This window comes from Dermacentor variabilis, chromosome 2 (genome assembly GCF_050947875.1).
Source record: "Dermacentor variabilis isolate Ectoservices chromosome 2, ASM5094787v1, whole genome shotgun sequence".
Taxonomy (NCBI): domain Eukaryota; kingdom Metazoa; phylum Arthropoda; class Arachnida; order Ixodida; family Ixodidae; genus Dermacentor; species Dermacentor variabilis.
In genome coordinates, this window is record NC_134569.1 from 151,725,399 (window position 1) to 151,752,010 (window position 26,612).

The 26,612-nt window shown below is 42.7% G+C and overlaps 1 protein-coding gene across 6 annotated transcripts in view; it reads right to left on the reverse strand.

Annotated features, from left to right (window-relative positions):
• The window catches only part of Uggt (UDP-glucose-glycoprotein glucosyltransferase), a 218,079-nt gene that overhangs the window by 33,699 nt on the left and 157,768 nt on the right, over positions 1-26,612 (reverse strand). For 4 of the 6 annotated variants that reach the window (XM_075682277.1, XM_075682276.1, XM_075682273.1 and 1 more), the window contains exons 22-30: positions 26,055-26,081; positions 23,810-24,019; positions 19,685-19,816; positions 14,827-14,966; positions 14,311-14,400; positions 12,983-13,168; positions 9,568-9,757; positions 8,220-8,271; positions 4,866-4,972 (exon numbers count right to left, since the gene is read on the reverse strand). In XM_075682277.1, coding sequence (XP_075538392.1) covers positions 4,866-4,972; positions 8,220-8,271; positions 9,568-9,757; positions 12,983-13,168; positions 14,311-14,400; positions 14,827-14,966; positions 19,685-19,816; positions 23,810-24,019; positions 26,055-26,081 — 1,134 coding nt within the window. The remainder of the gene's footprint in view (positions 1-4,865; positions 4,973-8,219; positions 8,272-9,567; positions 9,758-12,982; positions 13,169-14,310; positions 14,401-14,826; positions 14,967-19,684; positions 19,817-23,809; positions 24,020-26,054; positions 26,082-26,612) is intronic. The other 2 variants (XM_075682275.1, XM_075682274.1) reach the window with 1 other exon arrangement.

Consider the following 26,612-nt stretch of genomic DNA (forward strand, 5'->3'; position numbering starts at 1 on the left):
CACCAGTGTGACCTGTTTCGCTGCAGAGCAAGACCCGCGTCTTCATCTCAGTAGACATGCTTTTTACTACTGCATGCACAACCCAAATATTTTCTTGCCAATGAGCAGGTCGGCGACTGATTGTCCATTCATTGCGATATAGCTGCGAGTGCCAGCATGCGGGCCATGGTAGAATCAGACCCCATCCTCAACAGCTTCTGCTATGTTTCGGACACTGCGCTGAATCAAAACAGTACTGCTCGCAGAAACAGCGGTTGCTATCCACACAATCATGCATGGTGACTGCGTAGTTCCGAAGGCATACAGCCAATGCACGCACTGAGTTAAAACGAAACTTTTCCCTGCACCTGTCTCGGACGAAGCTGCGGTCGTTATTGACATGGTCACAAGTGGCGACTATGCATTTCTGAAGGCATGTGCGGCCGAAGGCGTGTCTTGTGTTGCAGTAAACATATAAATGCAGAAATTGACAATAAGCGTTCGGCATTTCTGTCATTCAGTTTCCATTGGTGACTACGGCGTTGCAGACTCCACAGCTTCGTTTGAGTTGGCTGTTAGTGCTGCTTTTTGCATTGCCGTGCTCTGAGTGTTGTCTGAATTAACTGGTGTGCAGCCAAACGTTTACGTACAAATTAACACGAGTTTGATGCCATTAAATAATGCACGCACCTGTCTGTCATTTTATTGCTTCTTGTATCATCCCGACCAGACGGGCTTCCGCTGAACCCTTGACTTTATTTACAGGTTATATCCAGAAGGACGCTTCAGATATCACTCAAGATGGCTACTGAATCTCGCGAACATCACAGAGCATCGTTTTCTCTCTCTTCATCTTCGTCGCTGACAGCACCTCGTAGCATGACCCCCGGCGGAGAAGGCGCCGTCCCAGTGCTTGGTGGGTTTAAGTGGCTTTAGACTTGTGACCTGGACGATGTCAGAGGCACATCACACCATGGTGACATCGAGAGGTTTGATTTCATATGTCACGTCGGTTACTTTGTGCAAGACACGACATGGGCCAAAATATGGCGAAATCAACTTCTCACAAAGACCAACACGTCGTGATGGTGTCCAGAGAAGGACCATGTCACCAGGGTTGAAATGTGCTTTGCGGTGACAGGTGTCATGGACACGTCGTTGCTTTTCCTGCGAAGCACTGAGATGCCAACAGGCAATTTCACACGCATCTACAGTTATAGAGATGATATCCCGGGCGTATTCTGACGTCGTGTGAAGAGCAGTGGGAAGGAGCGTGTCGAAAGGAGATGCGGGGTCTCAACCGTATAAAAAAAAAGTAGAGAGAAACCTGCAGAATAATGCCAGGACGTGTTGTAGGCAAATGTTACAAAACGTCAAAAAGTAGGGCGGCATCCCAATCCTTATGGTCAGCGGACAAATACATGGCAAGCATGCCTGTGATGGTTCTATTAAGACGCTTTGTCAGCCTGTTGGTCTGGAGGTAATACGCCATTGTAAACTTGTGTTGTGTAGCACAGGAGTTGTTGTAGCACATGTGTTGTGTAGCAAGGTATTCTCAACAATTTGTGATAGAAAGTACCATCCTTGGTCGGTAAGCAGTTGTCAAGGAGCACCATGGTGAAGTATTACATCTTTGAGCAGGAAGTCAGTCAAGTCCATTGCACAGCTGCTAGAGAGAGTGCGCGTAACTGCATAACGGGTGGTGTAGTTTGTAGCAACTGCTATCCATTTCTTTTCACTGACTCAGAGAGGAGAAGGGGCAAGGAGGTCAAGACTGACCCTGAAGAATAGTTCTGCTGGAATTTCAATGGACTGAAGGCGCCCAGCAGAAAGAGCGGATGGTTTCTTGGGGTGTTTACAGGATTTGCAGGAAGCAACGTAGCAACAAACAGAACTGTCTATTCTGGACCAGAAAAAGCGATGTCGAACACGGTCTGATGCATGTGCCTAGGAAGGACAAGAAGCAGTTCAGGTCCATCAGGGTGCATGTTGTAACGATATAAAATACTGTCTTGGAGCATGAACATGCGCAGAGGAGCATTAGTTGTTGAGACTGAAATTTCCAGCTTACGTATGATGTCTCTCACGTATGGATCACGCTGTTGCTCATCTCCAAGGTTGATAAATGCGGTAAGTGACAGCACACAAGCAGACTCGTCACTGTCAGGAAGTCCTGGTGGATTGACCGGATGACGCGACAAGCAATCAGCAATCAGCGTCCTTATGTAGTCAGCCTGTCTTGTACACAACTCTGTGAGAGTACACCTGGAGTTATAGAGCCCATTGACCAAGACGACCAGCAGGATCTTTTAGGGACGAAAGCCAGCATAAAGCGTGGTGATCGGTCACAACTGTAAACCCCCATCCATACAGGTAGGGGTGAAATTTGCTCACTGCCCAAACAAGGGCAAGGCATTCATGTTCAGTGATCGAGTGGTTGCGTTCTGCTGGGGACAGAAGACGGCTAGTGTACAAAAGGACATGGTCGCAACTGTGCTGTCGTTGAGTCAAAACAGCGCCGTTACCGTGACCACTGGCGTCTGTGTGCACTTCTGTGTTAGCGGATATGTCAAAATGGCCAAAAAATGGCGGCGACGTGGGTCCCTTGGTCAACTTGGCGAATGTGCTAGCCTGTTCATGACCCCAAGCAAACGGCACGTCTTTGAGAAGTTCTGTGAGAGGGCGTGAAACGTTAGCAAAATTACATACGAATCTGCAAAAGTAGGAGCAGAGGCCCACAAAGCTTTGAACGTCATTGGCACAGGTCGGCACAGGGAAATCCTTGACTGCATGAACTTTATCGGGATCAAGGTGAACACCAGAAGAACTGACAAGGCGTCTGAGAATATTAAGTTGCCGGCAACCGAAGCTGAATTTTGACAAGTTCTGTTGGAGACCTGCTTTGCAGAAAGCAGAAAGAATTGTCGAGAGACGCTCAAGATGTGTTTCAAAAGTCGTCAAAAAGACAATTACGTTGTCGAGGTAGCACAAGGAGATTGACCACTTAAAGCCATGAAGTAGAGCATCCATCGTGTGGTCGCATGTAGCTGGGGCACTGCGTAACCCAAATGGCATTACTTTGAACTGATAGAGGCCGTCAGGTGTAATAAAGGCGGTCTTTTTATGGTTTATGTCATCAACAACCATCTGCCAGTACTTCGAACGCAGGTCTATCGAAGAAAAATATTTTGCACCGTGGAAGCAGGCAAGGGCGTCATCTATCGGTAGCCATCTTGAGTGACATACGAAGCGATATATACATACGCCTCTACCACAAAGACCGGCTTCCCACACGTCACATACTTTTTTCTACTTTGATACTCCTAATGCACATGCATTAAAATAGTGAGCTTTCTGCACATCTGATATAAAAGCACTTCTTATTGACCAGGATGAGTTAATTTTCCACCAACAAGCAGATGCCAATAGACCTGTAGCCCACCCGTGGCTAGAGACCTGCATGGTAATAAATCATCACAATACCTTCAAGCCCATTGCAACTGTCTTCTTTGTATGACAAATATTGCCTATTTTCTCAAGTGCAGCCAGCTATGATAACCTATGGCTGTTTGCACCAAGTTGTACTTACTGCAAGTTGCAGATGCATTTACGAAGTTGCTGTGAAGTCAACAAGGTTATTTTGTTTTATTCATTTATTACACAGTTGTGCAACACAATAATTTATTTATTTATTTATTTGTTTATTTATTTACTTATACATACTGCAGACCACATAACATGGTCCAAGCAGGACGGGCATTTTTTTTAACAAATCACATTGAGTATAAGGGTGAACATACATTGTGTTTTACATCCAGAGACAAATAAATAGCAAAAATGGACACAATGAGCAAATGTACACAATGCTACACGATGGCAAGACGATCACGCTCTGGTATAGAATTCCACTGAGACACTGTGTGCGGGCAAAAGGAAAATTTATAAGCATCTGTTTTTGTGAAATATGGCGTTAAAGATCCTGGTTGTTGATGTCGTGTATGTCTTGTTGATAGGGGGGATATATACAATGAAGAGTCAATAGCGAATTTCTGGCTAAGGAGAGAATTCAGGAAGCCCAAGCGAAATTGCCTTCTTCTGTACTGAAGTGGGGGTATGTTATTGGCTGTCATTAGTTCCGACGGAGAGTCCACACGACGAAATTTAGAAAAGATAAATCGAACAGCCTTTCTTTGAATTCTTTCGAGTTTATCAACATTACGTTTTGTGTAAGGGTCCCGTACTATGCTTGCATATTCTAGCTTTGGTCTGATGTATGATTGATAGCATAGAAGTTTTACATTTGGTGGTGAATTACGAAGCTTGTGTCTTAAGAAGCACAACTTTCTGAAAGCAGAAGAACAAATGTTATGAACGTGTGAATTCCAGGAGAGGTTGGCAGTGAACATTACACCTAAATATTTGTAGCTATCGACATAATTAACTGTAGATGAACCTAGGGAGTAAGCATACAGAAAAGGGGATTGTTTTTTAGTTATAGAAATGGAAACTGTTTTTTGTGAATTTACGACCATGTCCCACTGGTACAACACAACATATAATAACAAGAAACGAAATTGTGGAAGTTTAAATGCAAGTGATTTTAACCAGGGTCCTGGTCCATGGCTGGATCTGTTTGCCTACCATGGTCTGGATTACGAAGGATTCCGCCTTAGACACATTGCACAGTAGTCAGACAAGAAGGAGCATTCAAAGTATAGCTGCTATAGCTAGGCGAACTTTTGTTCACTTTGGCGTCTGCCATCTCACATCAGCTACTTCTTAACTGTTCTATACATGGCTCTATGTAAGCCACTAACAACTAGACTAAGCCAACACTTTTTTTGTTTAAAACAACAATGGGTTGGCCAAGGGCGACAGCAGCTCACCAGGTTTGCCATCACAATGGTGTCCACCACAGCAGGGTTGCTCTGGGTGCCCAGGATAAACTGCAGGCCCCTCGGCGGGTTGCCACTTGACTGTTCAAAGCAGTGCCCTGTTGCAGCCACAGTGCAAGCGAGAGGAGCATCATAAGAAGCCATCTTCACAGGGATGCAAAGGCATGCTTCTCCAGTGTACTAAATTTGGTATTCTAACTGCAAAGCCCAAATAAGTGAGAACCTTAACTGGAAGAAGCAAACTAAAGGGGTTGCTGATCTACATTTCTTAGGCACTTTAACCAGAGCACAGATTATTCAGGGGCTCTTTATACGTCTGCACAAAAAGCTAAGTGTTGTGCTCGGTACAACCGCAGTTTTAAAAAAAAAATGTTATACATTTCCATTTTTTCAGAATGACATTTCATGTACCCTCTTGTTTAATAAAATGCGCTTGTTAATCATGTACCTTTAGAGGGAACTACCAAGTGTTGCCTACAACTTCCTTCAAGTATCTTAGTGGTCTGCCAAGACCACAGTCAAGAGAAACACTGCTTTAAAAAGAGCTGTTCCAATTTTGTTCTTGTGGCCAGATATCAGTTCAGGCAACAACAAAACACACCATTTTGCACATATATGGCCAAAGGAATTAATGCGAAGGGAGGCTTTTGACGACTCATAAAAGAAAGAAACTGCAATGATCATAATGCCAATAAGTTATCTACAATGCAGCCATAGCTTCAGGAAAATTGGAATGAAAAGCATAAGAAATCCATTGAGGTGTGTACCATGGTAACAGATTGCACAATGTGCTGTGAAATCTCCCTCCATGAGGACCATTTGGCGTTTCTCTGGGTTCAGACGATTAAGTCCTCGAAACGAATATAGTCACAACTTGAAAAATCAAGTATTTTTCAAATACTTTTTGAATATGTTATTTCTTTGACTGTACATGATCAAACATGAAATTGAAGCATAAATGCCATAATTTTATTCCAATCCACATTAGAGATAATGTACTAGAGCACGCTGCATTGTTCAGTTAGTCGGACTTTCTCGGCTAAACAAAATCACTCACAATAAAATGTTGTTGTGCAAAGTATTTGGCAATGGGTATTGTTTGGTACTAGTATTTATAAAGCAGCACATCAATCCTCTCATCAGATTAAATCATATTATGCTTAATTGCAGCATACTGTTAAAATAGTGGCACCATCTGCCGAGACGATTCAAACTAGAGAAAACATGCTTTTCTTTTTCACTCCGCCGTCACCATTGATAAAGTTACTTTTATAAAATGATAATGCATGACAGCAAACTCTCCTAAGCGCCCTGAGTTTGCGAATAATCTGCTTAATTCTTCCTAATGCTCCCTTTGTGCTTTTAGTAAAGCATCTTTTATAACGTGCAATGTAATAACAGAAATTTTCTGTTGTTTCATATTATTGGTGAGAAGGCTGTACATTCTTTGCAAACTATTAGAAAATATTCAATATAGTCAACGAACTATTTTCTGGATGCCCTATTTTCCGGACATGTCCGATAATTCAGACGCCTTCACGGTACCACCTCATACCCCATAGAGTCAATGGAGATTATCTGAAATTTCGGACAGAAAAAAACATTCCCCTTCCGATATTCCAGACTTTTTGCCATGACCGCAGGTCCGGAACGGCATTGATTAAAGCGACCACCGCCGCCATTTTGATTATCTCGCCGCTTCGAACCGGAGCCCTCGCACGCAGATCCTGATGCTGGCAGCCATAACCACCACCGGGGCAACGCTAGGCCTAGCTACTTCGACCAAGTAGCTACTTCGCTACCAAGATTCTTGCTGTTCAGTGCCGTGTTTTTCGTAGAAACAATTCGCCACTGCTAGAAATGGCGCCATCCACCTTTTTAATCCTCGCCAATGGCTTCGAAGATCGGAAAGCATGATGCGTTGCATAATGCCGGTTCCCGACGGGCACCTTCGCCTCAATGCAGAAGTGGTACACGGTGAAGCAAACACAAAGCATTGCAGTTAAGTATACCAAGAGTGGGAAGGGGCAATTGTCATGGGCTACGGTATGTATTCCTTGATTATACGTGCGTGCACTCACCATCTTCTATCACAGTACAAGCACCGATACACCTAATAAGTGTACTAGCCAGCCTTCAGGGCCATTTTGGACGTGCCTGTGGCGATTTGAACCTTTGGGAGCAGTAAAAGGCACGCATTCAAATTTTTCGGACTGCCCATTTTTTGGATCTTTTCGCGGCGCCTAGGGAGTGCAAAAAATTGGATGTTGACTCTATTTGACCCTACATACTGCTATTTGCACACCCTTAAAGAAAGCCTTCAGTACTACTTGGAGCATGATCCTAAATATTTTAAGAGCCAAAGCTGACAAGCTGGATTTGTTACAACAATGTCTCATTGAACACAGAAACGCCTTTGTTATACATGTCAAGCTGATACTTGACATGTGGGATGTAAAAAATGCTAAATTACAAAAGTGCTTTGCAGCACTGCTGATATGCAACCATGTGTAAGTGTGATCACACAGGATCAGTACACGGCATGCTAGTTGAGGACACGCAAAGTCAAGTCAATAGCCGAAATGCACATGTAGGCTCAGAATGGGCCATTTCAAGTTGGTCTTGCTGAGTGTTTGGGGTCTTCGCTGCTGGAATACTTACGTTAAGCTGCCAAGTGAACAAATATTCGTTTCACTATAACTGCCATTACCACCAATCTAGCAATGTCTGCTTCATTATGGCAGTAGAATTCTCACTAAAATAAAGCATGGCCAACCAAATTTTAAGTTTACTTTGTTATGTCTGATATGCCATGATTTACATATTTGGTATATTGAGATTCGACTGCAAACACACATACACATGAAATATATATATATAATATAGTTATGGCTGAGGAAATCATGCTGGCCCCGGTAGTAAAATGAAGAAAAAGAGTACGACGTACGTTGGGGGGGGGGGGGGTGGGGGGAAATAAGCACATTATATTTGACTGACGTTTTGGCTGGTGGACCAGCCGGAACGTCAGTCAAATATACTGTGCTTATTCCTGTGCTCTCTCTCTCTCTCTCTATACATTATATATATATATATATATATATATATATATATATATATATATATATATATATATATATATATATATATATATATATATATATAATGTATAGAGAGAGAGAGAGAGAGACTGACAGACAGAGAGAGCTTGTAGTACGATGCCTGAAGGTACAAAGGAAACAAGTGTAAGAGCCTTCAGCAATCAGGATGTAAGCAAAAGGCTTCATTATGGCATCACACATAATCCAAGCCGTACACTGGGCACATTTAAATCTCAACTCTACACACCTTCCAAAAGCAGATTTTCCAGTTCAAACTCGGCGTGCACTCTGCTCTCCACCTGCATGAGAGACACAAGCAGCAATTTGAAAACAGCTGTAGCATCATTTGAGGATACAGTGGAACTTCGTAAAAGCAAACAAAAATTTAATGCAGGCTTAACAGGCACACACAAGCTACGCTATGGAGTAACAACAACAATAAAAAAAATCTCAGGAATGCTGAGCCTTTTAATGACAAATATCCCCAACCAAAATTTAAAAAAAAAATACATAAATAAATAGGGAAATGTTCATTTTGTAATCGGGGACGTGAAACCTGTCATATTTGTTGCTAATGCATCAGCCTCACACAGGAGGATGTTGATTCTAAGGTGTTCACTCATGGACCGAACTCTGTTATGAGACATTATTGTTCTGGCTTTTTAATGAACTGCGGCACCACACTCAGGGCCTGAAGAGTGTGGTATTCTTACAGCAACAAAGCAGTGCTTTTTTCACGAATTCAACTGCATCTAGTTCGACATCTTGAAGTATTATGTGGCCAGCCATGACCCTCCACACCCTGAATTCAATTAAAATTGAATCATGCCGCTCAGTATCTAGAAGCCACTCAAGGGCTATGAGAGGTACCGCAGTTGGGCCCTCTGGACTAGTTTAGACTCCCTGGGGTTCTTTAACATGCACCCCAAGCATGGCACGCTAGCATTTTTGCATTCTGTCCACAATGGAATACGGCAACCACAGCAGAATGATGCAGCCACTTAGCCACCCCAGCAGGTCCTTCTCATCCTTGCTGATGCCACAAACTGATAAAATGGCTATATTGGTATACTGAGATTTGCCTGTAAACATACATACACATTGCATTCCGATGAAGGCGGAATGCAAAAAATGCTCGCATGCCATCTTTAGGTGCATGTTAAAACACTCCAATACAGTGTCCCTCAAAGCCCACTCACACACTGTAAAGTTTGTGAATGTTAAACCCCATAATTAAATTTTGTAAATGAATTGTCATTTGCCATACAACAGAGAAGTTTAGGCTTTTATGAAGTCGGAATTTACTGACAGGCCACCCAGATATACCGACTGTGTGAATGCTGAGCTAGGCTTCCGCACGCACTTGCACCCTTCAAACGGCAAGTGAGTTCGAATTTACCCATAACTACAGTTCAAATTTATTTGCTATAAAGCCTGTCAGGCAACAGAAGGGGCTGTTAACTGGCAGCAGCAATCACCTATCAAGCCAAAACAATGGTTTTACTCTGGTGCAATTTCTCTAACGCATACCTCCAGCACGATGCAGAAGTGAACGGCCCTTGCAGACACACTACATGTGCTCCCGTCATACACACCTGCTCCATGTGGATGTTGTCAAGGTCGTAGGGAGATCGCACTGCCTCCACTAGCCAGTTCTCGGGGGTCGCCATACCCAGGGTAAGCAGGGGAGACTGGGGCATGTTCACAAACTTGGCGTAAGGCCCTGGACCCAGCTGGCCATCTAGTCCAAACTGGGGCTCCGGTTCCAGCACAAAACGGTAGTAGCTGCATCGGTTTGTTGTACAGACACAGTGCATAAATTAACTGAACAAATGTTCACGCAAGTGACACAGCTTGCATAGCATTCCCTTCACCTCACGCCTCTGACAGGGCCCTGTGAGTGTCACCTAACAAGACAACACAACTGCAACTAAAAACCGGAACAGTGAATGCAGTAGCCTGCATGTGACCCTTAATATAAGCTCTAAAGCAAATCTGATTGTTGGCAGGTAAACGAAAACATGTAAAATGACGCACTTTAGCACACTGAAAACCATGATTCAGTAAGGCATGCCTCAGCCATGCCCGAGTTAATGCCTAAGTTATGCCCGAGTTAGTGAGCGGTTAACTACTAGTCTGTACTTGCAGCCAGTAAAATCGTGCCCTTACAATTACCGTATTTTCCCAACTAGAAGTCATGTTTGCTTCTTGCCAAAATTTTCGTAGGCATGTCTTGTACAACGGTGTGACTTGTAAATGTATAAAACCACACATGCTGGCATGACCATTATGAGTTCTTTTTTTCCTGAGCATGCCGTGCTGCAGAGGCAATGTCGGCAATGTCTTGTACAGGGTTATTCAGAGGCTGACAATGGTGACCTAGCGATGCTTCCGGCTGAAATAGCTGAACTTTTTTACTGTGTCGGAGGACGAGGCCGTCTATGGCTTCGAGTGAAGTGCAATAAATGTTGGTTTTCTGTGCCTAAGGCGAGTGTTGGTTGAAGATTTCTCTCCACTAGAATTAGCAGGTCATAAAAATTTGTTTATGGAAATTTAGTGCCCTGATATTGATAAGTACAGCATTTTGCAATTAGTGTACAAGTGTGCATGCCATAATTTCCGGTTTACAACTTGCATCCTTGAACAAGTTGTAAGCCCCAAAAATATCCCTTTTACAGAAAAGTTGATATATAAGTTGCACCTTTGTATAACGAGAAGGGAAACCGAGGGGCCGATTTTCATATCACAAGAAGCCAACAAAGAAAGACACCAAGGACAGCATAGGGGAGATTACATGTACTTATTATGTGAATGAAAGAAATAAGAAATTAATGGAAATGAAAGTGGTTGAAAAAAACAACTGGCCACAGGTGGGTTCGTTCCTCACCTGCGGCCAGTTGTTTTTTTCAACCACTTTCATTTCCATTAACCCTCTCAGGGTCAAAGACGTAAATATACGGCACCCCGAACAAGTCCAAGAATGGTTGATGCCATATATTTACGGCACTGTCTGTACGTTCAAAAAGCGTGCCAATTTCCTAACTTTTTCTTTTCTGTCACATGCTGCCACTATGTGGGAACACAGGGAATTTTTTTCTTGAGCCTCCCTCTCTCGGTTTTCGTAGCATGGTTTGTTTTAAAGCTAGTTTGCTCCCGCGCGTCTATATACTACTGCTCACGTATTGGTGCGCACGCGGGTGGGCGGCGGTTTGGGTTTTGTTCCGCGGGTGGTTTCGGCTTCTTGCGCTTGCAAAACTGATGGCTATCTCGTTACTAATCGCTCAAAGGGTGACTGCTTGTTTCTCGCTCATTTAGTGCGCTCACAGGGGTGCGCTAGGAAAGATGCCGCAGTGCATGCATTTCCGTTGCTTTTTCTTTATTCTGACACTGGCGAAAACTAATTGCCTCTGGTTGGCGATAAGATGAAGTTTAGCAGAAGTTTGTCACACGTTTTGGTTTTTTGACGGGCACACAACCACACAGTTTTTTTGAGTGTGTGCACCTACGCAGTTCAATTACGTTATGAATGTGCATATTAGTGTAAGAGCAGGAACATTTGAGTCTCGTGAAATATTCTCGTGTGCGCATTTTAAAAGCCTTGAGCTATGCGTATAACAATTCATCAAATTTTTAATTCTTATAAGTTTATTTCCTTTTTTCTTGTTGTTATTCAAGAACAAAGAGTACATATATATCAACGCAAAATATTTTTTTTTCACTTTACGGTCACTCTAGAAAAATTACGGTAAATTCTTTTCGAAATAAGTCCCTAAGAAGAATTGGAATCTGCAATAACAAAAATCGACCCTGGGCGGTCGCATATGGCGAAAAAAATGGACCCTCAAAGGGTTAAAGACCAACTGTAACGATTCAGAAGATAATTCAGAAGCATCGTTTCAGATAATTTAGACAATTTTACAATAGGCTCTGTAGAAAATCTTACGCTTGAAATGCGAGTGGGCACTTTATAAAACGTTCGCAAAAATAGATGTTTTTCATATTGAAACTGAAAAAGATGCTGCCATTACCAGTTGCCAGAAGTGACATACTATGCAGACTGTAAAGAACCAGCGCCCGGGTCGTCTGCTTCCCTTGCTTGTATACCGTTTCCATTTATCAGCAAACAGGGCCCGCATGTCTGCTAGCCACAGAGTTAGTATACTTTGCTATCTGCTTTGTGCACTGTGCCAACGCCGGCCCACCGGCGATGTTCTTTTAATGCAAACTATTCTCCGAGTCCAGTGGCTTTTCTTTGTCTGGTTGTCTACATTCAACAGCACAGCCTCGATGCGTTCTGCCTCCACACGAAGAAGAGAGCATTGGGGTGGTCAAGCTGAAGGCACAGATATAGTTTGGCTTAATGTAGACGTGATCCACATGTGGCGTAGTTATGCTACATCGGCGAAAATTCGACGCTCGACGGTCTAGTGTAGCTGGTGCAGGAATAGAACATTTCCTATCGCATGCCGGAGCCACTAGAACAGGGCGCATCGAGCGCTAGCTTGGCTGGCGAGCTATACATACAGTTCGGGTTCACTGAGACGAGTATGTTACGTTCGTGCCTTTGACAAACAAAGAAGCACTGGATCACTGCACACGTGTGCACTTGCTTATAGTGTGGATATTCGCGATTCTGGTGGCTTACGCTATAAGCAGTTTATGCTGTATAAGTCTTACCATTGTATAAGATGCACCAGCAAAATGTATTAAAAGAATAGTCATATTCACCAGAGAATATGGTAATCGCACTTCACCGTGCCGACCAAGTTAAAAGAGGTACTTCTTATGTACGAATACTTTCTTAGAAACTCGCAAAAAATGGGGGGTGCCACTTATACAAACATGTGATTTATAGTCAGGAAAGTATGGTACAACTGTTTATACTATAATGAGCTATTGGTTCCAGATAATTACTGCAAGTATAAGATGCAGTTGAGCAATGCCTCAAATGCTTCAAAAACTGCATTTTAAGTTTTAGTAGCCTTTCCAGCACGTAATTGGCATTCTTACCTCTTCAGGGGCATGTCTGAGTGCTTGTCGATGCAGTTGAAGAAAACCTTTACATTGGCATTGATCACATTCTGGAGCACCAGTAGTATATGCGAGATCTTCTGAGCCCCTCGTGAGACAGGGTCCACGATCACGATCACCTCGTGTGCTGGCTCATCTGGCTGAGAGCATGGAATCTTCAGCACGCTGCAAGTGGTAAAGTGACATCACTTTGACAGCCACTCTCCGCAACGATTTTGCGAGATATGGGAACTTGATTTATGTGCTCCAAATACAAGAAACTATGCTAACTGAGATGGGGCACCATGACTGTCAGAATAGGCGTCAACTAAAGCCTTCTCTCAGACCCTTCCATTACAAGTTTCCCACTACTGGTGACATTGAAAGTCATGTTTTCATGACAGTCATGACATTGAAAGTCATGAAAATAATGCTCACAGATGGAAAGCCAAAGTAGTATTAAGACAAAACTCTGCAGAGCAATTAACAAAGTTACATTGAACCTTGCCAGAGTGGGTCGGCACTGCAGCAGCAGGCAAAGAGCCTTCTCATAATTTCACACAATCTTCATGTCAACTTTGGTTCATCTTAGTGAAGACTCTTATAGTTAACTAAATATTACATTTGTGTAATTCTATCAGCTATTTCGTTTGATTCTAGCTGCTGTTGTTCTCAATACATGCCTGTGAGGAGTTTGCATAGATTCACGAGGTTTTTGTTTGTTCTTCCTGCACCCACTCAATGTTGTCAGAACGTAATTGTGCAAATTACCAAACCGTACATTTATTGCAATGTTGTGATCTCTTTATATAAATGTTGCAATAACCACCTTTTGATTTGAAATGAATTGTCATGACCCACAAACGAAGTAAGCTTTGAAATTCAATCCTACAATTGCCCAGGGTAGCCACTATCACTGCATTCAAGTTACTGCTTAGCTTTATTGGTACAAGTTTCCCTCATAAGGAGTTTTTCACTTCAAAGGTCTTCATATGCCTCATCTGCCTGCTTAAACCGATGATTCGAATAAAAAAGGTGCCCTTCTAAGGGCACCTCTTTTATCACCAGCTTAGATCAATTCTCCCATGTGCAATAACCACAATTACATGCAATAATGTATTCAAGCCACAGCTCTGGTCATTTCTGTTATAAGCCCACTGTAGATTAAGCTGGCAGGTGAGCACCACAGATGCTCCTAATAACATGGTTACCGGTCAGTACCAAGTAGAGAAGATTTTCGCACATAACAACACAAACATTCAGCACAAATGCAATGCAACACTACAAGAAATAGAAAAAAAAAGAACATTAACAAAAGTGACACACACCTTTTCTCTTCCTTGTATGCATTCACTTGGTGTCGTACCTTTGTCTGCACATGCGACATCAACACATTTGCAGCCTTCATGGCGAGATCACTGAAAAAAACAAACACATACAAAGCAGATAAAGCATAAAACTTTAAGCAGGTGAATTGAACTCCAGTATTGAGCTAGCACTACTGTGCAACCAAAATCAGCAATTGCTGCTCCTTTGTAAAGGTTAAATTGTTGGGAATACAAAAAAAAAACAACCTTAATTTGCTTTTCAGAGAACCAAAAAGAGTGTTCAAATTATCCAAATGTTGAACTGCCTAAGGAATAAAGAAAATATTATAAAGTGTTCAATTTACAAACTTATCATATTTTGTATCAGAGAACAGAGTAACGAAGCTACTGCAGGACAGTGTCAAGGTGCCAACTTGTGAGACATATTTTAACACAGACCATGTGCAAAATTATAGCATTTACCAAAGTTACACAAACAGTGAAGGGGCCTTTCTAGTGCAACGTGCGACTGCTTACCTATCCACATCACCAGGGCTGTCACTTTCAGCTCTCAGAATATCTGTTATCTTCGTCCCATAGGCACTCAAGGAATAGCGCTCCAGGAGATTGAAGTCGTCGCTGTTGAACACTTCACTGTCCTCGAATGGACCAATTATCTGCGACAAGAGTTTCAATCAACTATGTAAGTACTGCACAGGCTCTGGTCATTGTTAGAATTTCAGGTCCAAAATAAGAAGCAGTGGAAAAAAAGTACCCCATTTTTAAACTCAAGTGAAAGGGCTGGCTCCACAAAAAGACAAAGCGAAACATCTTTGAGTTTACAAGGTCTGCTGGTGGCAGCAAAGCAGCTGGCCAAAACCTCATTTAACGGTACAGCCTTTAGAAACAATCTCGTACACTCGAACCACATTGTAATGAAGTTTAAGGGGAAGCCGAAATGACTTTTTATATACATTACTTTGTTATACAGACTATTGCCCTTTACTGCCGTTTGTTCTCAATGGTATGCACAACTTTAAACATGCAAAGAAGACTATGTCTCGGAGGGTGCATTCACCTAGCTTCCCCAGCTACGTGCTGCAGCAAGAGAGAGGCGCAATGTTCCTCGACGGCGTATCCGACGTGGGAATTTTGAACTGCTGTGCCGAATGAGTGCGGAACCCAGCCAAAAGCGATATGCTTGATGCACAACGGTAGCTACTTTTGGTTTTGGAGATGAATCTAATTCGTTATATCCATTGGCAGAACAATTTTACTTCGTTAAAAGAAGGTTTCAAATACGTGGGTCTCTATGGGGATATCAAGGGGAATTGTATTTACTTCGTTATATCAATTATTTCGTTACATCCAGTAACATTACAACGAGGCTCAAGTGTAAATATATTAGACATTGGACCGCTTCACACTGTTGTCTCAATAAAAATAAGTGCTCAAGTGTGTCAGAGATACGACAGGCATTCAAAAAAGCTCTGGAACGTGAAATACACACAAAAGGTCTGGCGTTTCTTGCAGGCAGCACAAGCAGCCTGGAATTGAGAGATGCACAGCACAAGCCACATACCATGTGGGTGTGCTCAGCAGGTGTGTATACTGCTCACCCTGATGCATGGCTGTACAGCGTGTGCATTTCAATTTATGGCTGTGCATACAACAGGCTCTAAGAATGTCCAGATTCTCTGCACGGTTCACAGCTAAGTTTGGCAGCCGGCTCAACAAATCAAATTGAAGAATGAAAAAAAAATAAAAATAAGGACAGGATATGTACGGAATGCATTATATCTGTTGTTCTTTTTTTGTTTTTCATCTTTAAAATGATGTTAAGTTGCCCACTTTGGCCAAGAATGGTGCAAGAGCTCTGTATACACAAGTACGAATACATAGACAAGAAATAAGTAATGCAAACTATGTTAACTCTTGCTCATTTTTCAGACATCTATTGCACAATCTCTGCATGAATGTTATGGGGGGGGGGGGGGGCCCTCATTTACCTATGAGAAAAATAAAAAAAAATTACAGTGAGATCTCACTTCGTGAATGCGGGTTACGTGCAAGTGTATGGGTGCCATTTATATATAGTTGCAATAGCAATTTATATTGGTACATTTCTGCTGTCATTGCCGCTGCCGCAATGTTCCGTATAATGTGCAAGGGCAATAACTTCATCCCCGTGCGCCATATGCTATATGGGCGAGAGAAAGCATGCAACGGTGGGCTGACGAAGAAGGCTCACTCTCATGCGCACAAGGGAGGAAAGCAGGAAGGAAGCGCGCCGTCTTCCACTGCGTGATAGGCTCCAGGGGGAGGGGAGGGAGGGGTGGCGTTATATTCCTGCAGCAACTGTGTATTCCGCGGCCGCGCACGCCCTATCTTGAAAGTGTTTTGCATGGAGATCAGAGTCTAGGTGCTTCGACGGCTCATACCTTTGTGCGTTCTCGCCACTCGATTTGCGTTGAAGCGATAGACAGCACAAAGGTCTCTTCATTTGCTGTCGCGTGGCAGAGACTAGGTGCGCTGACGACTCACACCTCTGTGCATGCTGCATTCCCGCCACAAGACAAATTTGGTACCTCCATAACGCACACACAACCAATAGCAACTGCCAGAGAAAGTCCTCCTAGCGCGCTTCCGCCTACCCTCAGGACTTTCCTCTAGGTGGCATTGCTTTGCCATGCGCTCAGTGTACTCCTTTGTACTTTCCCCTTTGTACTTTCCCATTCTCTTCTCCACCTACCGGCACCGTCTTCCTCTGGCGCTCGCTTCCTTCATGGCTTCAAACACCACATCGCCGATTTCACTGGTGAGCCATGTACGCTTGCGTGTAAAATGTAAAATTGTAAATGCAATGTGGCGAGTGAGAAGAACAGGGGGAACCGAGGGACTCTATTTTTGCAAATCACATTGATACGAAATGACGGACGATGAACCCAGATGTAATGTGAGCTAGTGATATGTAATATATTCTAAATTTTCTAATACAAATCAAACATGAATACTTAGCTTCAAATGTCGAATTAGGATATGCGCATGCATTTATTAGGAAGCTTCATTATATTAACATGTTGGAACATTGTCTTTACACTGTAAACGGTAAAAAAATTAGACTGGTAAGCAGTTACACTGAAAAATTGTGTATTTGACTCATGCTAATTTGGAAAATTGAGTAATTCTGTCTAGTTGTCTGTTTTGTGCCTGTGCCCTATTATACAGCAGCGATTGCCCGCACACTCAGCGCATTTGCTGTCTCGCAGTAAGTTCCGGATTGGGGGTGGCACTGGAAAAGTAACAATTGAGCAAGGCGAAAGCTGTGCTCACACCCAACCAAAACGGAGTGGTTCTGTACTGCTAGCTATCATGACCCTTGCTTAGAAAATAACTGCAAGAACATTGTCTTTTATTTTTCCTATATTTTGTACCGTATGCAAGCAGGACTTCTGCAGCATAGCTTGTGCAGCAAGCCCCTTCTTTTGCATTGTAGGTACCACATTTGCTCAAATATAATGCAACTACCAAAATAATGCGAGGTATACTACATTATACTGCAGGAAGAAGCTAAAGGACAACTTTGATTGCATGAAAAAAAAATGTTTTGATTATAACTCAAAGTAAATGTGTGTAATTAATCCACATTCGTCTAGAACAGCACCTTTTTGCCTATTGCGGTATGTGCAGGCATTGTGGCAATGCCCATCGCGCAGCACCCATTATGTGCGAGATCTGTACTACAAGTCCTGGGTTTCGTTCGGGCGCATATTTCAGTAGCAAATCGACCAGCTGTAACATGTTGTTAATGTTGTAACAGGCATGCAATATGCTGCATGGAAGCATGACGGGGGCACGCGGCGGGGAGCTGGTATATTTGCTTGGGGAGGCCGTGCGGACGGGCATTGCTGCTGAGGATCGGCCCATTGGACCTATACTTCAGAAAAAAAGCCTTCTTATAGCAGTTGTATTCTTTTGCGTAGTCGCCCCCATCCCCTTTCGTTGTGCTCGAAGTGCACCATTGCTCTCCGCAAACCCAGAACTCTTGCTAGTGAAAGGCTGGCTTTCCCGCACAGGTTAGTCGTCCAGTGGCTGAGCGTGCACTTTACAGGTGAAATTTCGCCAGCAGCACGAAATTATCACAAAATTCGGCACAAGATAGGACTGATATTCTTAAGATTACATAAAAAGAAACACTAAGAACTGTGTTTACTCCCGCACAACCAGCAATGTATTTGACTTGTTTTGAATATTCATATCCAACCAAATATTTGAATGTCATTGAAAACCTAGTTTTTTAATCAAATACAAATATTAAAAATATAGCATTCTATATTATTAAAAATTTTTGAATGTTCACACAAACCTAATTATATTACATTACAAGGTGTGATGAATTGCTGACTATCGTAGTGTGCAACTGCATGAGACCACCTTCTCATCCTGCACAAGCGAACGATGCAGTTATGAATCACCTGCTGGGTTAAGCTAAAATACTCCAACAGGAGTGAAAAGTCCAGTTAGAATATTTTTGTATTGCGCAACATAGCATAGCCTAGCAAAGAAAATTCTAGCACAAAGGAATCATATGCACGTGTGTGCATGCAGGGGTAGCCGCTTTCACACAGAGAGGCTGCATGGGTGTACATTACTATAGTGGACGGTACTATGTAAGCAAAAGTGACTCGATAATTTTTGCTACCGTAACTGGACCCTCTGCGTTATTACCATCTTTCTCTCGAAAGCACTGAGTTGCATTCTTGCTATTTGCACACCAACATGTACTGCCATCGAGAGATCAGCTTTTCCACAGAGCTCAGTCACTTGATGGCTGAGCTTACCACATCTTAAAATAAGAAATTTTTGTTAAAGAAAACAACCAGCATATGCTACAAGCCTGCTCCCGAGTATAATGTGACATGTGCATTAGAAAAGAAAGACTCGCATTCTCCTCATGCAAATAAACTAGCTTCCATGTTCTGAAAACATTTAAGGGCAGGCTTACACATAGGTTGGCACACTCACACACAAGTACACTGGCTCATGCTCGCTCCCCTCATTTCAGATATGAAATCGGGCATTGGTGAGTGACAAGTGGTGCAAATTGATAAATGAGCGTGAGTGCCGGTGAGTGGGACTCGATGCGAGTATGGGCGTCAGTGGGTGGACTGAATGCAAGTGCATGCTGTTGAAGTATGACTTGGCACGAGTCGAAAACGCGAGTCAGTGTGAGTGCAAATGAGTTTGAGTGGGTACAAAGCCTGCGAAAATAGTGGCAAGCGAGTATGAGCGAGTTTCTGCTTGTTCTGCCGACCTACGGGCACACATCTTTCTGCTTTTTAAAGAATTTTCCTTTAGCAGGATCTGACACCTGTCAAGAGACAATAGTGCTCACCCTTCCGCCAGCGACCACGGCACGCTGCTGCGGGGAGAGCTTGAGAGCAAGCCTGGAGAACGTTCTGTGCCATGTCAGGAAGCCGTCATCACAGTCTGCCAGGGCCTTCTTGAATGCACCCACGTTTGAGTTCTGTTCACAAGCATTCAAGCCAAAAAAAATGACACATACGCATGCACGCACACAGAGATAACCAACTGTGACTACGAACGTAAACAATAAATACTACATTACACCTAGCAGTTAAGGATGCTGTTGCTTGGATGCCTTACTGAACCAGAACAACTAGGAAAGCAAGGAGTGAAAAATGCGCAAAATTGTTGGACATGCCACATGTTCCCCCGAACTAACTTCTGCACTTTCTCCACACAAAAGTTGCCAGCTTTCAGGTAAAGGTGTAGTGCAATGACAAATTATCAGAACATCACAGTGGTGCTCATTCAGTTTAAACAACCTTTCTCACTGACCCCAATGACTGCAGTGTCCATTGTGGTGCCGCTAAAGGATGTGAATGAACTGAAAAGAAGCTCTATCTCATGCCAGAAGCACCTATTTCTGGCTTGCCATTAGAATATTTCTGAGCAAAAATGGGAGCTCACAATAAATGATTACCATGTTTATCAGAGTTTAACAGATGCCTTTTTATCCAAGAAGATTGGTACGCAAATCGTCTGTGTGGCACCATCAGATATGAAACCAAAAATGTGTTTGCAACAGCCTGTCATCAGAGTCAGCCTAGCCAATGTCATTGTCATCATAGAATGGCTGCATCATCATCACCATCACACAACAAAATACAACGTAGAATGGTGATGACAGATAAATTTCAGTTTTTGCTATGAAAGCTCATTCAAAAGATAAGTTTTTTTACATGCTTAACGTGTGGCAACAAAGCCGAGTCCCATGTTTTTGAAGTGGTAAGCATAGGCACGAGCGGCCATTGTGGCGAAGTGTTTCAATAAATGTGAAATATTAAATGTGCAATAGGCCTTAGAAACGACATGTTTGGGTCCATAAACAATGATAATGCGCTGTCTGAAAGCGATGACAATGGACATTAGGCACACATTCATTCTGATTCAGTGAAGGTAAACTTGACTGGTGCCATATTTCTCTGATTGCCAGAATTGGATGCATGCCACAATTTTATTATTAAAGATCAGGTGCGTGTTAGATTTCTATTTTGTTTAGGAGCTATGATGTCATTTCTATGTCAGTTTTCTATTTTGAAGCCATAAATACTGAAAGTACAACAGATTCAGGGGCATGTTGAAATCGAGTAAGCACTGCCAAATAAAGCAGTGGTATGTTTAGGAAAGACATTCTGTTGTCCACTCATGGATTATTATAGCTTTCTGCCCATATGATTTAACCTATTGTCTCCACAAATAATAGCAGGAGATTTTAATTATCTCCATAATTAATTACCTTACAAAAAATAATTGCATTTTTAAAATCAGCTCCAAACTGAACAAGTCTGTGCCTCTTAATTGAATTTGGTCTAAAACTACGTAGGATAGCTCTAGATACCATGTCTCCCTCCCTTACTGCCAACTACAGCAGACTTTCGTTAACAGGACTCTGGTTAACTTGATCCCGACTGAATGTCCCGGCTGGCACCCATGTACATTGATGTCACAAAACTTTCATTATTTCGATTCTAAAATTGGCTTTTGCCAGAGAACTCAAACTTGACCTATCAACATGCACGCAACTGACTCCTATGATGACCCTTGTGGGACACCTTTAGTGATACCGTCTATCTCGACAGAGCTTGGGGACAGCAATTGTGTTGAACAAACATCACCTCCCGTAGAACACGCTTATTTTGGGAAGATATTAAAACAATAACCATAGCTCACAATGCCTGATTTATGGAACTTGACCAGTCAACACACACACAACTGACCCCTATGGTGACCCATCTAGACAGAGCTTGGAGACAGTGATTGTGCTGAACAAAGATCATCTCAGTAGAAAACGTTTATTTTTGAAAGCTATTTAAACAATAACCATTGCTCACAATGGTATTTGCCCGATCCTAATGTGCAACTTCTTTTTTTCTACAAAATTGGGTTGATGATTGCTCGCGCTGTGCAAACGGACATGAAACAATAGCAGCCTTCGCAACTTCATATGCTTTATCACATAACACAAATATACTGCGGCGAAGCTAGCTTTAAAAACCGTGCGGCAAAGCTACTTTAGGAAAGTGGCTGCTGTGGTGCAACATATATTAAACCCTTGCCCATTTTTCTTGCTAAACAATTGGGTGCGCACTACATTTCTACTTTGTCCAGGGGCCTTAATGTCATTTTTGCATTAGTTTTCTACTTTAGACACATAGCAGGCAGGTGTGCGTTTGATTTGGAGGAGTATTAGAATTGGACAAATACTACTGCCAAATTAATCAGCGGTGTGGTCTGGCATTTTTTAGAGCACAGCTCTTTGCTCCCCGTTCCTGTGTTTTGTGTCGCAGTCGTGCCTCACCGTAACCAAGGTCATCATCCGCACGCTGCTCTAGCTGCGCACATTCCTGCTGCCACCTCTCACGTGTGCCGCGAGCGTTGCTCTCCCCTTGTCTTCCAAAGCTGGATCATGTGTTCTCGCCTATCCCCTCACCCCCTTCCTCCGCACAGCGCTGTTGCGGTGACTCTCGCTGCTACCGTACACTCCACCCTAGCCGTCCCTTCTCCTGCTGTCGCAGCACTGCCGTGGTGCTGGTGGCGGGTGCTCCTTGCTGCCTCATGCGTGATCCATGGCTCTCTGCTCTTCCGTCTCCATGCTGTGTGGCTGTACTGCTCTCAGCAGTGTCTCTTGCTTCCCCGTTTGCGGGGCGCGTTCCTCAGTGGCATTTGTCGCCTCTGGCAGCACTTGTGCCTGGCTGTCCTTCTCCCGCCTTCACTCTTGCCCTATACCTCCCCTTAACTGGATCAGTGCCTTTGCGGTGACTTGAAAAACAGTTATAGTGTTTCGTCCCCTCACTTCTACTTTCCACCCCAACATTGTGTGGCCACATTGAGGCCTGTCTGTTAGCGAACGAGTGTGAGACTTCTATTCAATACCCCTGTTCTCCACCTGTTTCCTCATCCCACCTCAGAAGAAACATTAAATAATAATTGCTAATCTCCTGCCCCCCTCTCTCTGCAGCGGTGGCCCACTATAAGATGGCGTAATGGTGCGTCGCCAGAGCGCCGGCTCGAGAGCGGCGGATCGTGGTGTGTGCTACCCAATCCGAAACGCAGAACTGCCTCCGTTTGGCACTGCGTGTTCTGTATGTGGTTCCCTGTTGTTGAAACAAGGCAGCAGCTGCGCTCAAAGATCGCATTACCAAGAAGCGCAATCATTGGCCACTTCTTTTTTTTTCTGAATCTCTTTTAAATTGACCCACAGGATAATTAGATCAATTTCTATGATCCCGTTGGGGTTCAATTATTGGAAGTCGACTGTATTTGCTCTTGTCACCATGTATGGCTACGAGCATGACGCACAAGTCCTTGTTTTTGAGGCAGTTTTTCTTTTCTTAATTTCGTTTGTGACAACACTGTGCAGAAAAAAAAAATGCTACCAGCATTTTTGCCTTTGAAGCAAAATTGAGCACACTCCACATTGTGCACACGGAGCACTGAATGCGCATGGGTGACAGCTCGGTGCTCGGCAGTTTGGGTTGTACAGTTGAAACTCGTTAAACAAAGTTGCATCTGGCACTAAAATACTTCTGCTATATCTGATAGTGGTTATAATCATATGTTCACTGCACACTGATACTGGCGAGAAACATTTAAAATTTATTTCATTACATCTAATAACTTGTCATACCCATGTTCGTTATACGGCAGCTTGACAGTATCTAGGCAAGGGTATAAAACTACAGCAGCTGGGGGGCTGTTGAGCAGAAAACACAGCAACGATGTGTTGGTTGGCAACCAATTTTCACTAGACTGCAAATGAAATTTAACGGATTTAAAATCACCTTCACAAAATTCCTTGCAACCATATCCGAATATTACATGGCTTTTGTTGAGCTGTGAATTTGCTTTTTTAAACAGCTTGCAGTAGTGTGAAGAAGTGTTTCAAGTTTAAAAAGAGGGAAAAGATTCCAACCAATGACAACAAATGACTCACGGGTGAAAGGAATTCATAAGCCTCTTTCCGGCCAGCAGCAAACTCAGCGTAGTTCTTCTCCGAGAGCAGTTTTCGCAGGAACCCAATGGCCTCCATTGCTGGCAGTGACTCTAGCGCCGTCCAAATAACCTTATTTGCAGATGGGCCGTTCGCGGTGCTCGATTCACCAGGGTTGAAAACAACGCCGAAGCGCATGTCATTGGTGCTGTCCTGACGTTGAAAGAAAACACATTGTTTTGTCAGAATTTACTGAGCACAAGCTGATGGGCTAGTTGGTTTGACAGTTTTGTCAGAAACACAATAACAATAGTAAAAGAAAGTATTTAGTAAGATATTTGTTCAACATTCAGAATATTTTCGTAAGCCATTACTTAGTGTGTTGGTTTTCTGTTATTTATTAATTTAACTTAGGCACCTGAACAGCTGTACAGCACTGTGAGTTAGAATTCACATTGATTTTGCGGGAACAAAAACCTGCAGAGCTTCCGTACGATAAACCATATACCTGTCCAATAAAAAACCAAATGTTAATTTTTCTACTCAATTAAGTTCATCATTTATAAGTTTAATAAGTGCGTAAGTTTAACATAGCTAAAAACTAATTAATCTCTGCTCTTTTAGTAAATGTAAACTGCAAATAAAAAGTTTCCTCATTGCACAGAGCGCATGACTTTTAAAAAAAGTACCTTAAAAATAAGAAAGCCAACTCCGAATGCCATGTTCCCCCTTAAGGTGATTTTCCAACAAAGCATAGTTATCTATTAGATACCCCAATGGCTCTGTAGGGCATTATATATGAGAAAAGAATGAATAACAGTTAGTTGATCCGTAATCAGCCAAACAATGCATAACAAGTTTAGCAAATTAGAGCTAACAAGTAATGCAGTCTACTGATTAAACATCGACTGGGAAACATTTTGGCAGGCATGTGCAGCACAATTGCGAGAACTGCACAAAGACGCACATGTTATTGAATAAACCTTAAACACAAGCTTTACGCTTCACATGTACTTCAGACAAAAGGCAAGGTTTTGACAATAAGAGAAATACAGGTGTGTAGAAAAATCACTTTCAAGATTGTTTTAAATGTATGTACAACTTGTTTTTCTCAAAACTATGGTGCTAGCTGGCCATACATGCATTTGCTATTTTGCAGGTGTTGATTGGTTTAGCAATTACTTTTAATGACACCAGCCAATTAAAGTCCTTTTGCTCTTCTGATGATGGTGGTGGAGTCCACATTAGCGCTATTCTTGAACCTCTGCACAAAAGCTCACGCAGCACTGAGTGCATATGCAACTCTGTTCATTCTATGATCTATGTGCTCGAAAACTATTGCCATAACAAAAAGGTTTCTTGACTGGGTCACCTTTCAGGATGCTATAGCATATGACGTTAAGTTTTACAAATCAGCTTGGGGTGTTAAAACCTGAAAAGGAACGAGGGTGTGCCATGCAAAGCAGTGACGTAGACACGTGCAACACTAGATGTGAGCAAAAAGAAAAGTCAAAGCGAATGTGAAGAATATGAAGTGCAATGAGAATGTTAAGAGCAATCAAAAATGATGTTTTAATGCAGAAAACTGAGCTGTCATATCCTACACATGGCCGACGCCAATACTTTCATTCATGCAACAGCATGAAAAAGCACAATTTGTTTCTACATTTAAATTTTCTTTGAGTAAACGACATTAGATATGATGCTTTAGACATTATGCTATAACAGAAAACACTGCACGGTTACATGTCAAATGGGAGAATAGATCTCTCCTTATGGCTTCTTGGCAATAATAATTTATTTCTGAAAATGAAAGAAGCTCATGCGGTGACAAAATATTTTTTTTGGCAGTAAGTAGAATTAACACTACTATGACTTAGTCTGACTTTTGTTCAGGGGCAACCTTACAACATGCACAAATAGCAGGGCATGCAGGAATGACGACCACACATGCATGCAAGTCATAGCAGGCACGACTAAAATCATAAGCAGCACTGCCAAGCAACAGTATTCCCGTTTTTTATCAGTGACATGATAATGAATAAATAGGTTCATTGTGTTATTGCACCAGGCACCGCAATGCACTTGATGTGCCATATTTTGTGCTAAAGTGAGACTCCGTAACATTTTTGTTTTTCTGGAAGCCAACCAATAGTTCACGGATAAAGAACAAGCAAACAATGTTGTCTGGCTGTGTTAGCACCCGAAACAGAAGGAAAAAGCCACAGAAGGATTCAGCCATGCTTACGTCAAACAAAGGGTCTTCCATGGCTGCCTGAAACAAACATGACACATCATGCAAGCCTTAGACGAGAAGCACAAAGGATGAGAAAAGGGCAAGAGGTGAGACACGGCTAACTTCAGAGGGCTGCAAACAGCGTAGATTCCACCACCTAGTAATATGGAGCAAACTAAGTGAAAGTTTTCATGCAGAGCTCTGTATTACCTTGATTCTAATGTGCACATATTAAAATTGACAGGTGCAAGTTCAAAACAGCATGCACACCGCAAGCTGACACAAAAGTAAAATCGACATTGTTGTCTATCATTTTTCTGGCAGCCTGATTTTTTGATGCCCTCAATTGTCTTCTACTTCTTCACGGCACACCCTATTGAGAGCCTCGCACAGCTCCCCATAGGTGTGCTGCCAAAGTTCAACACAGTGGAGCCAACCCAGGCCGAGTGGTGGGTGACATGATGTATTGATGCATCAATGGTGAAATGTAATGTGGGTGGTAAGAGGGCTGATAATCCAATCTACTGACCAAGGAGGCTGAGGAAGTTGAGGAAAGATACTGTTTTCTAA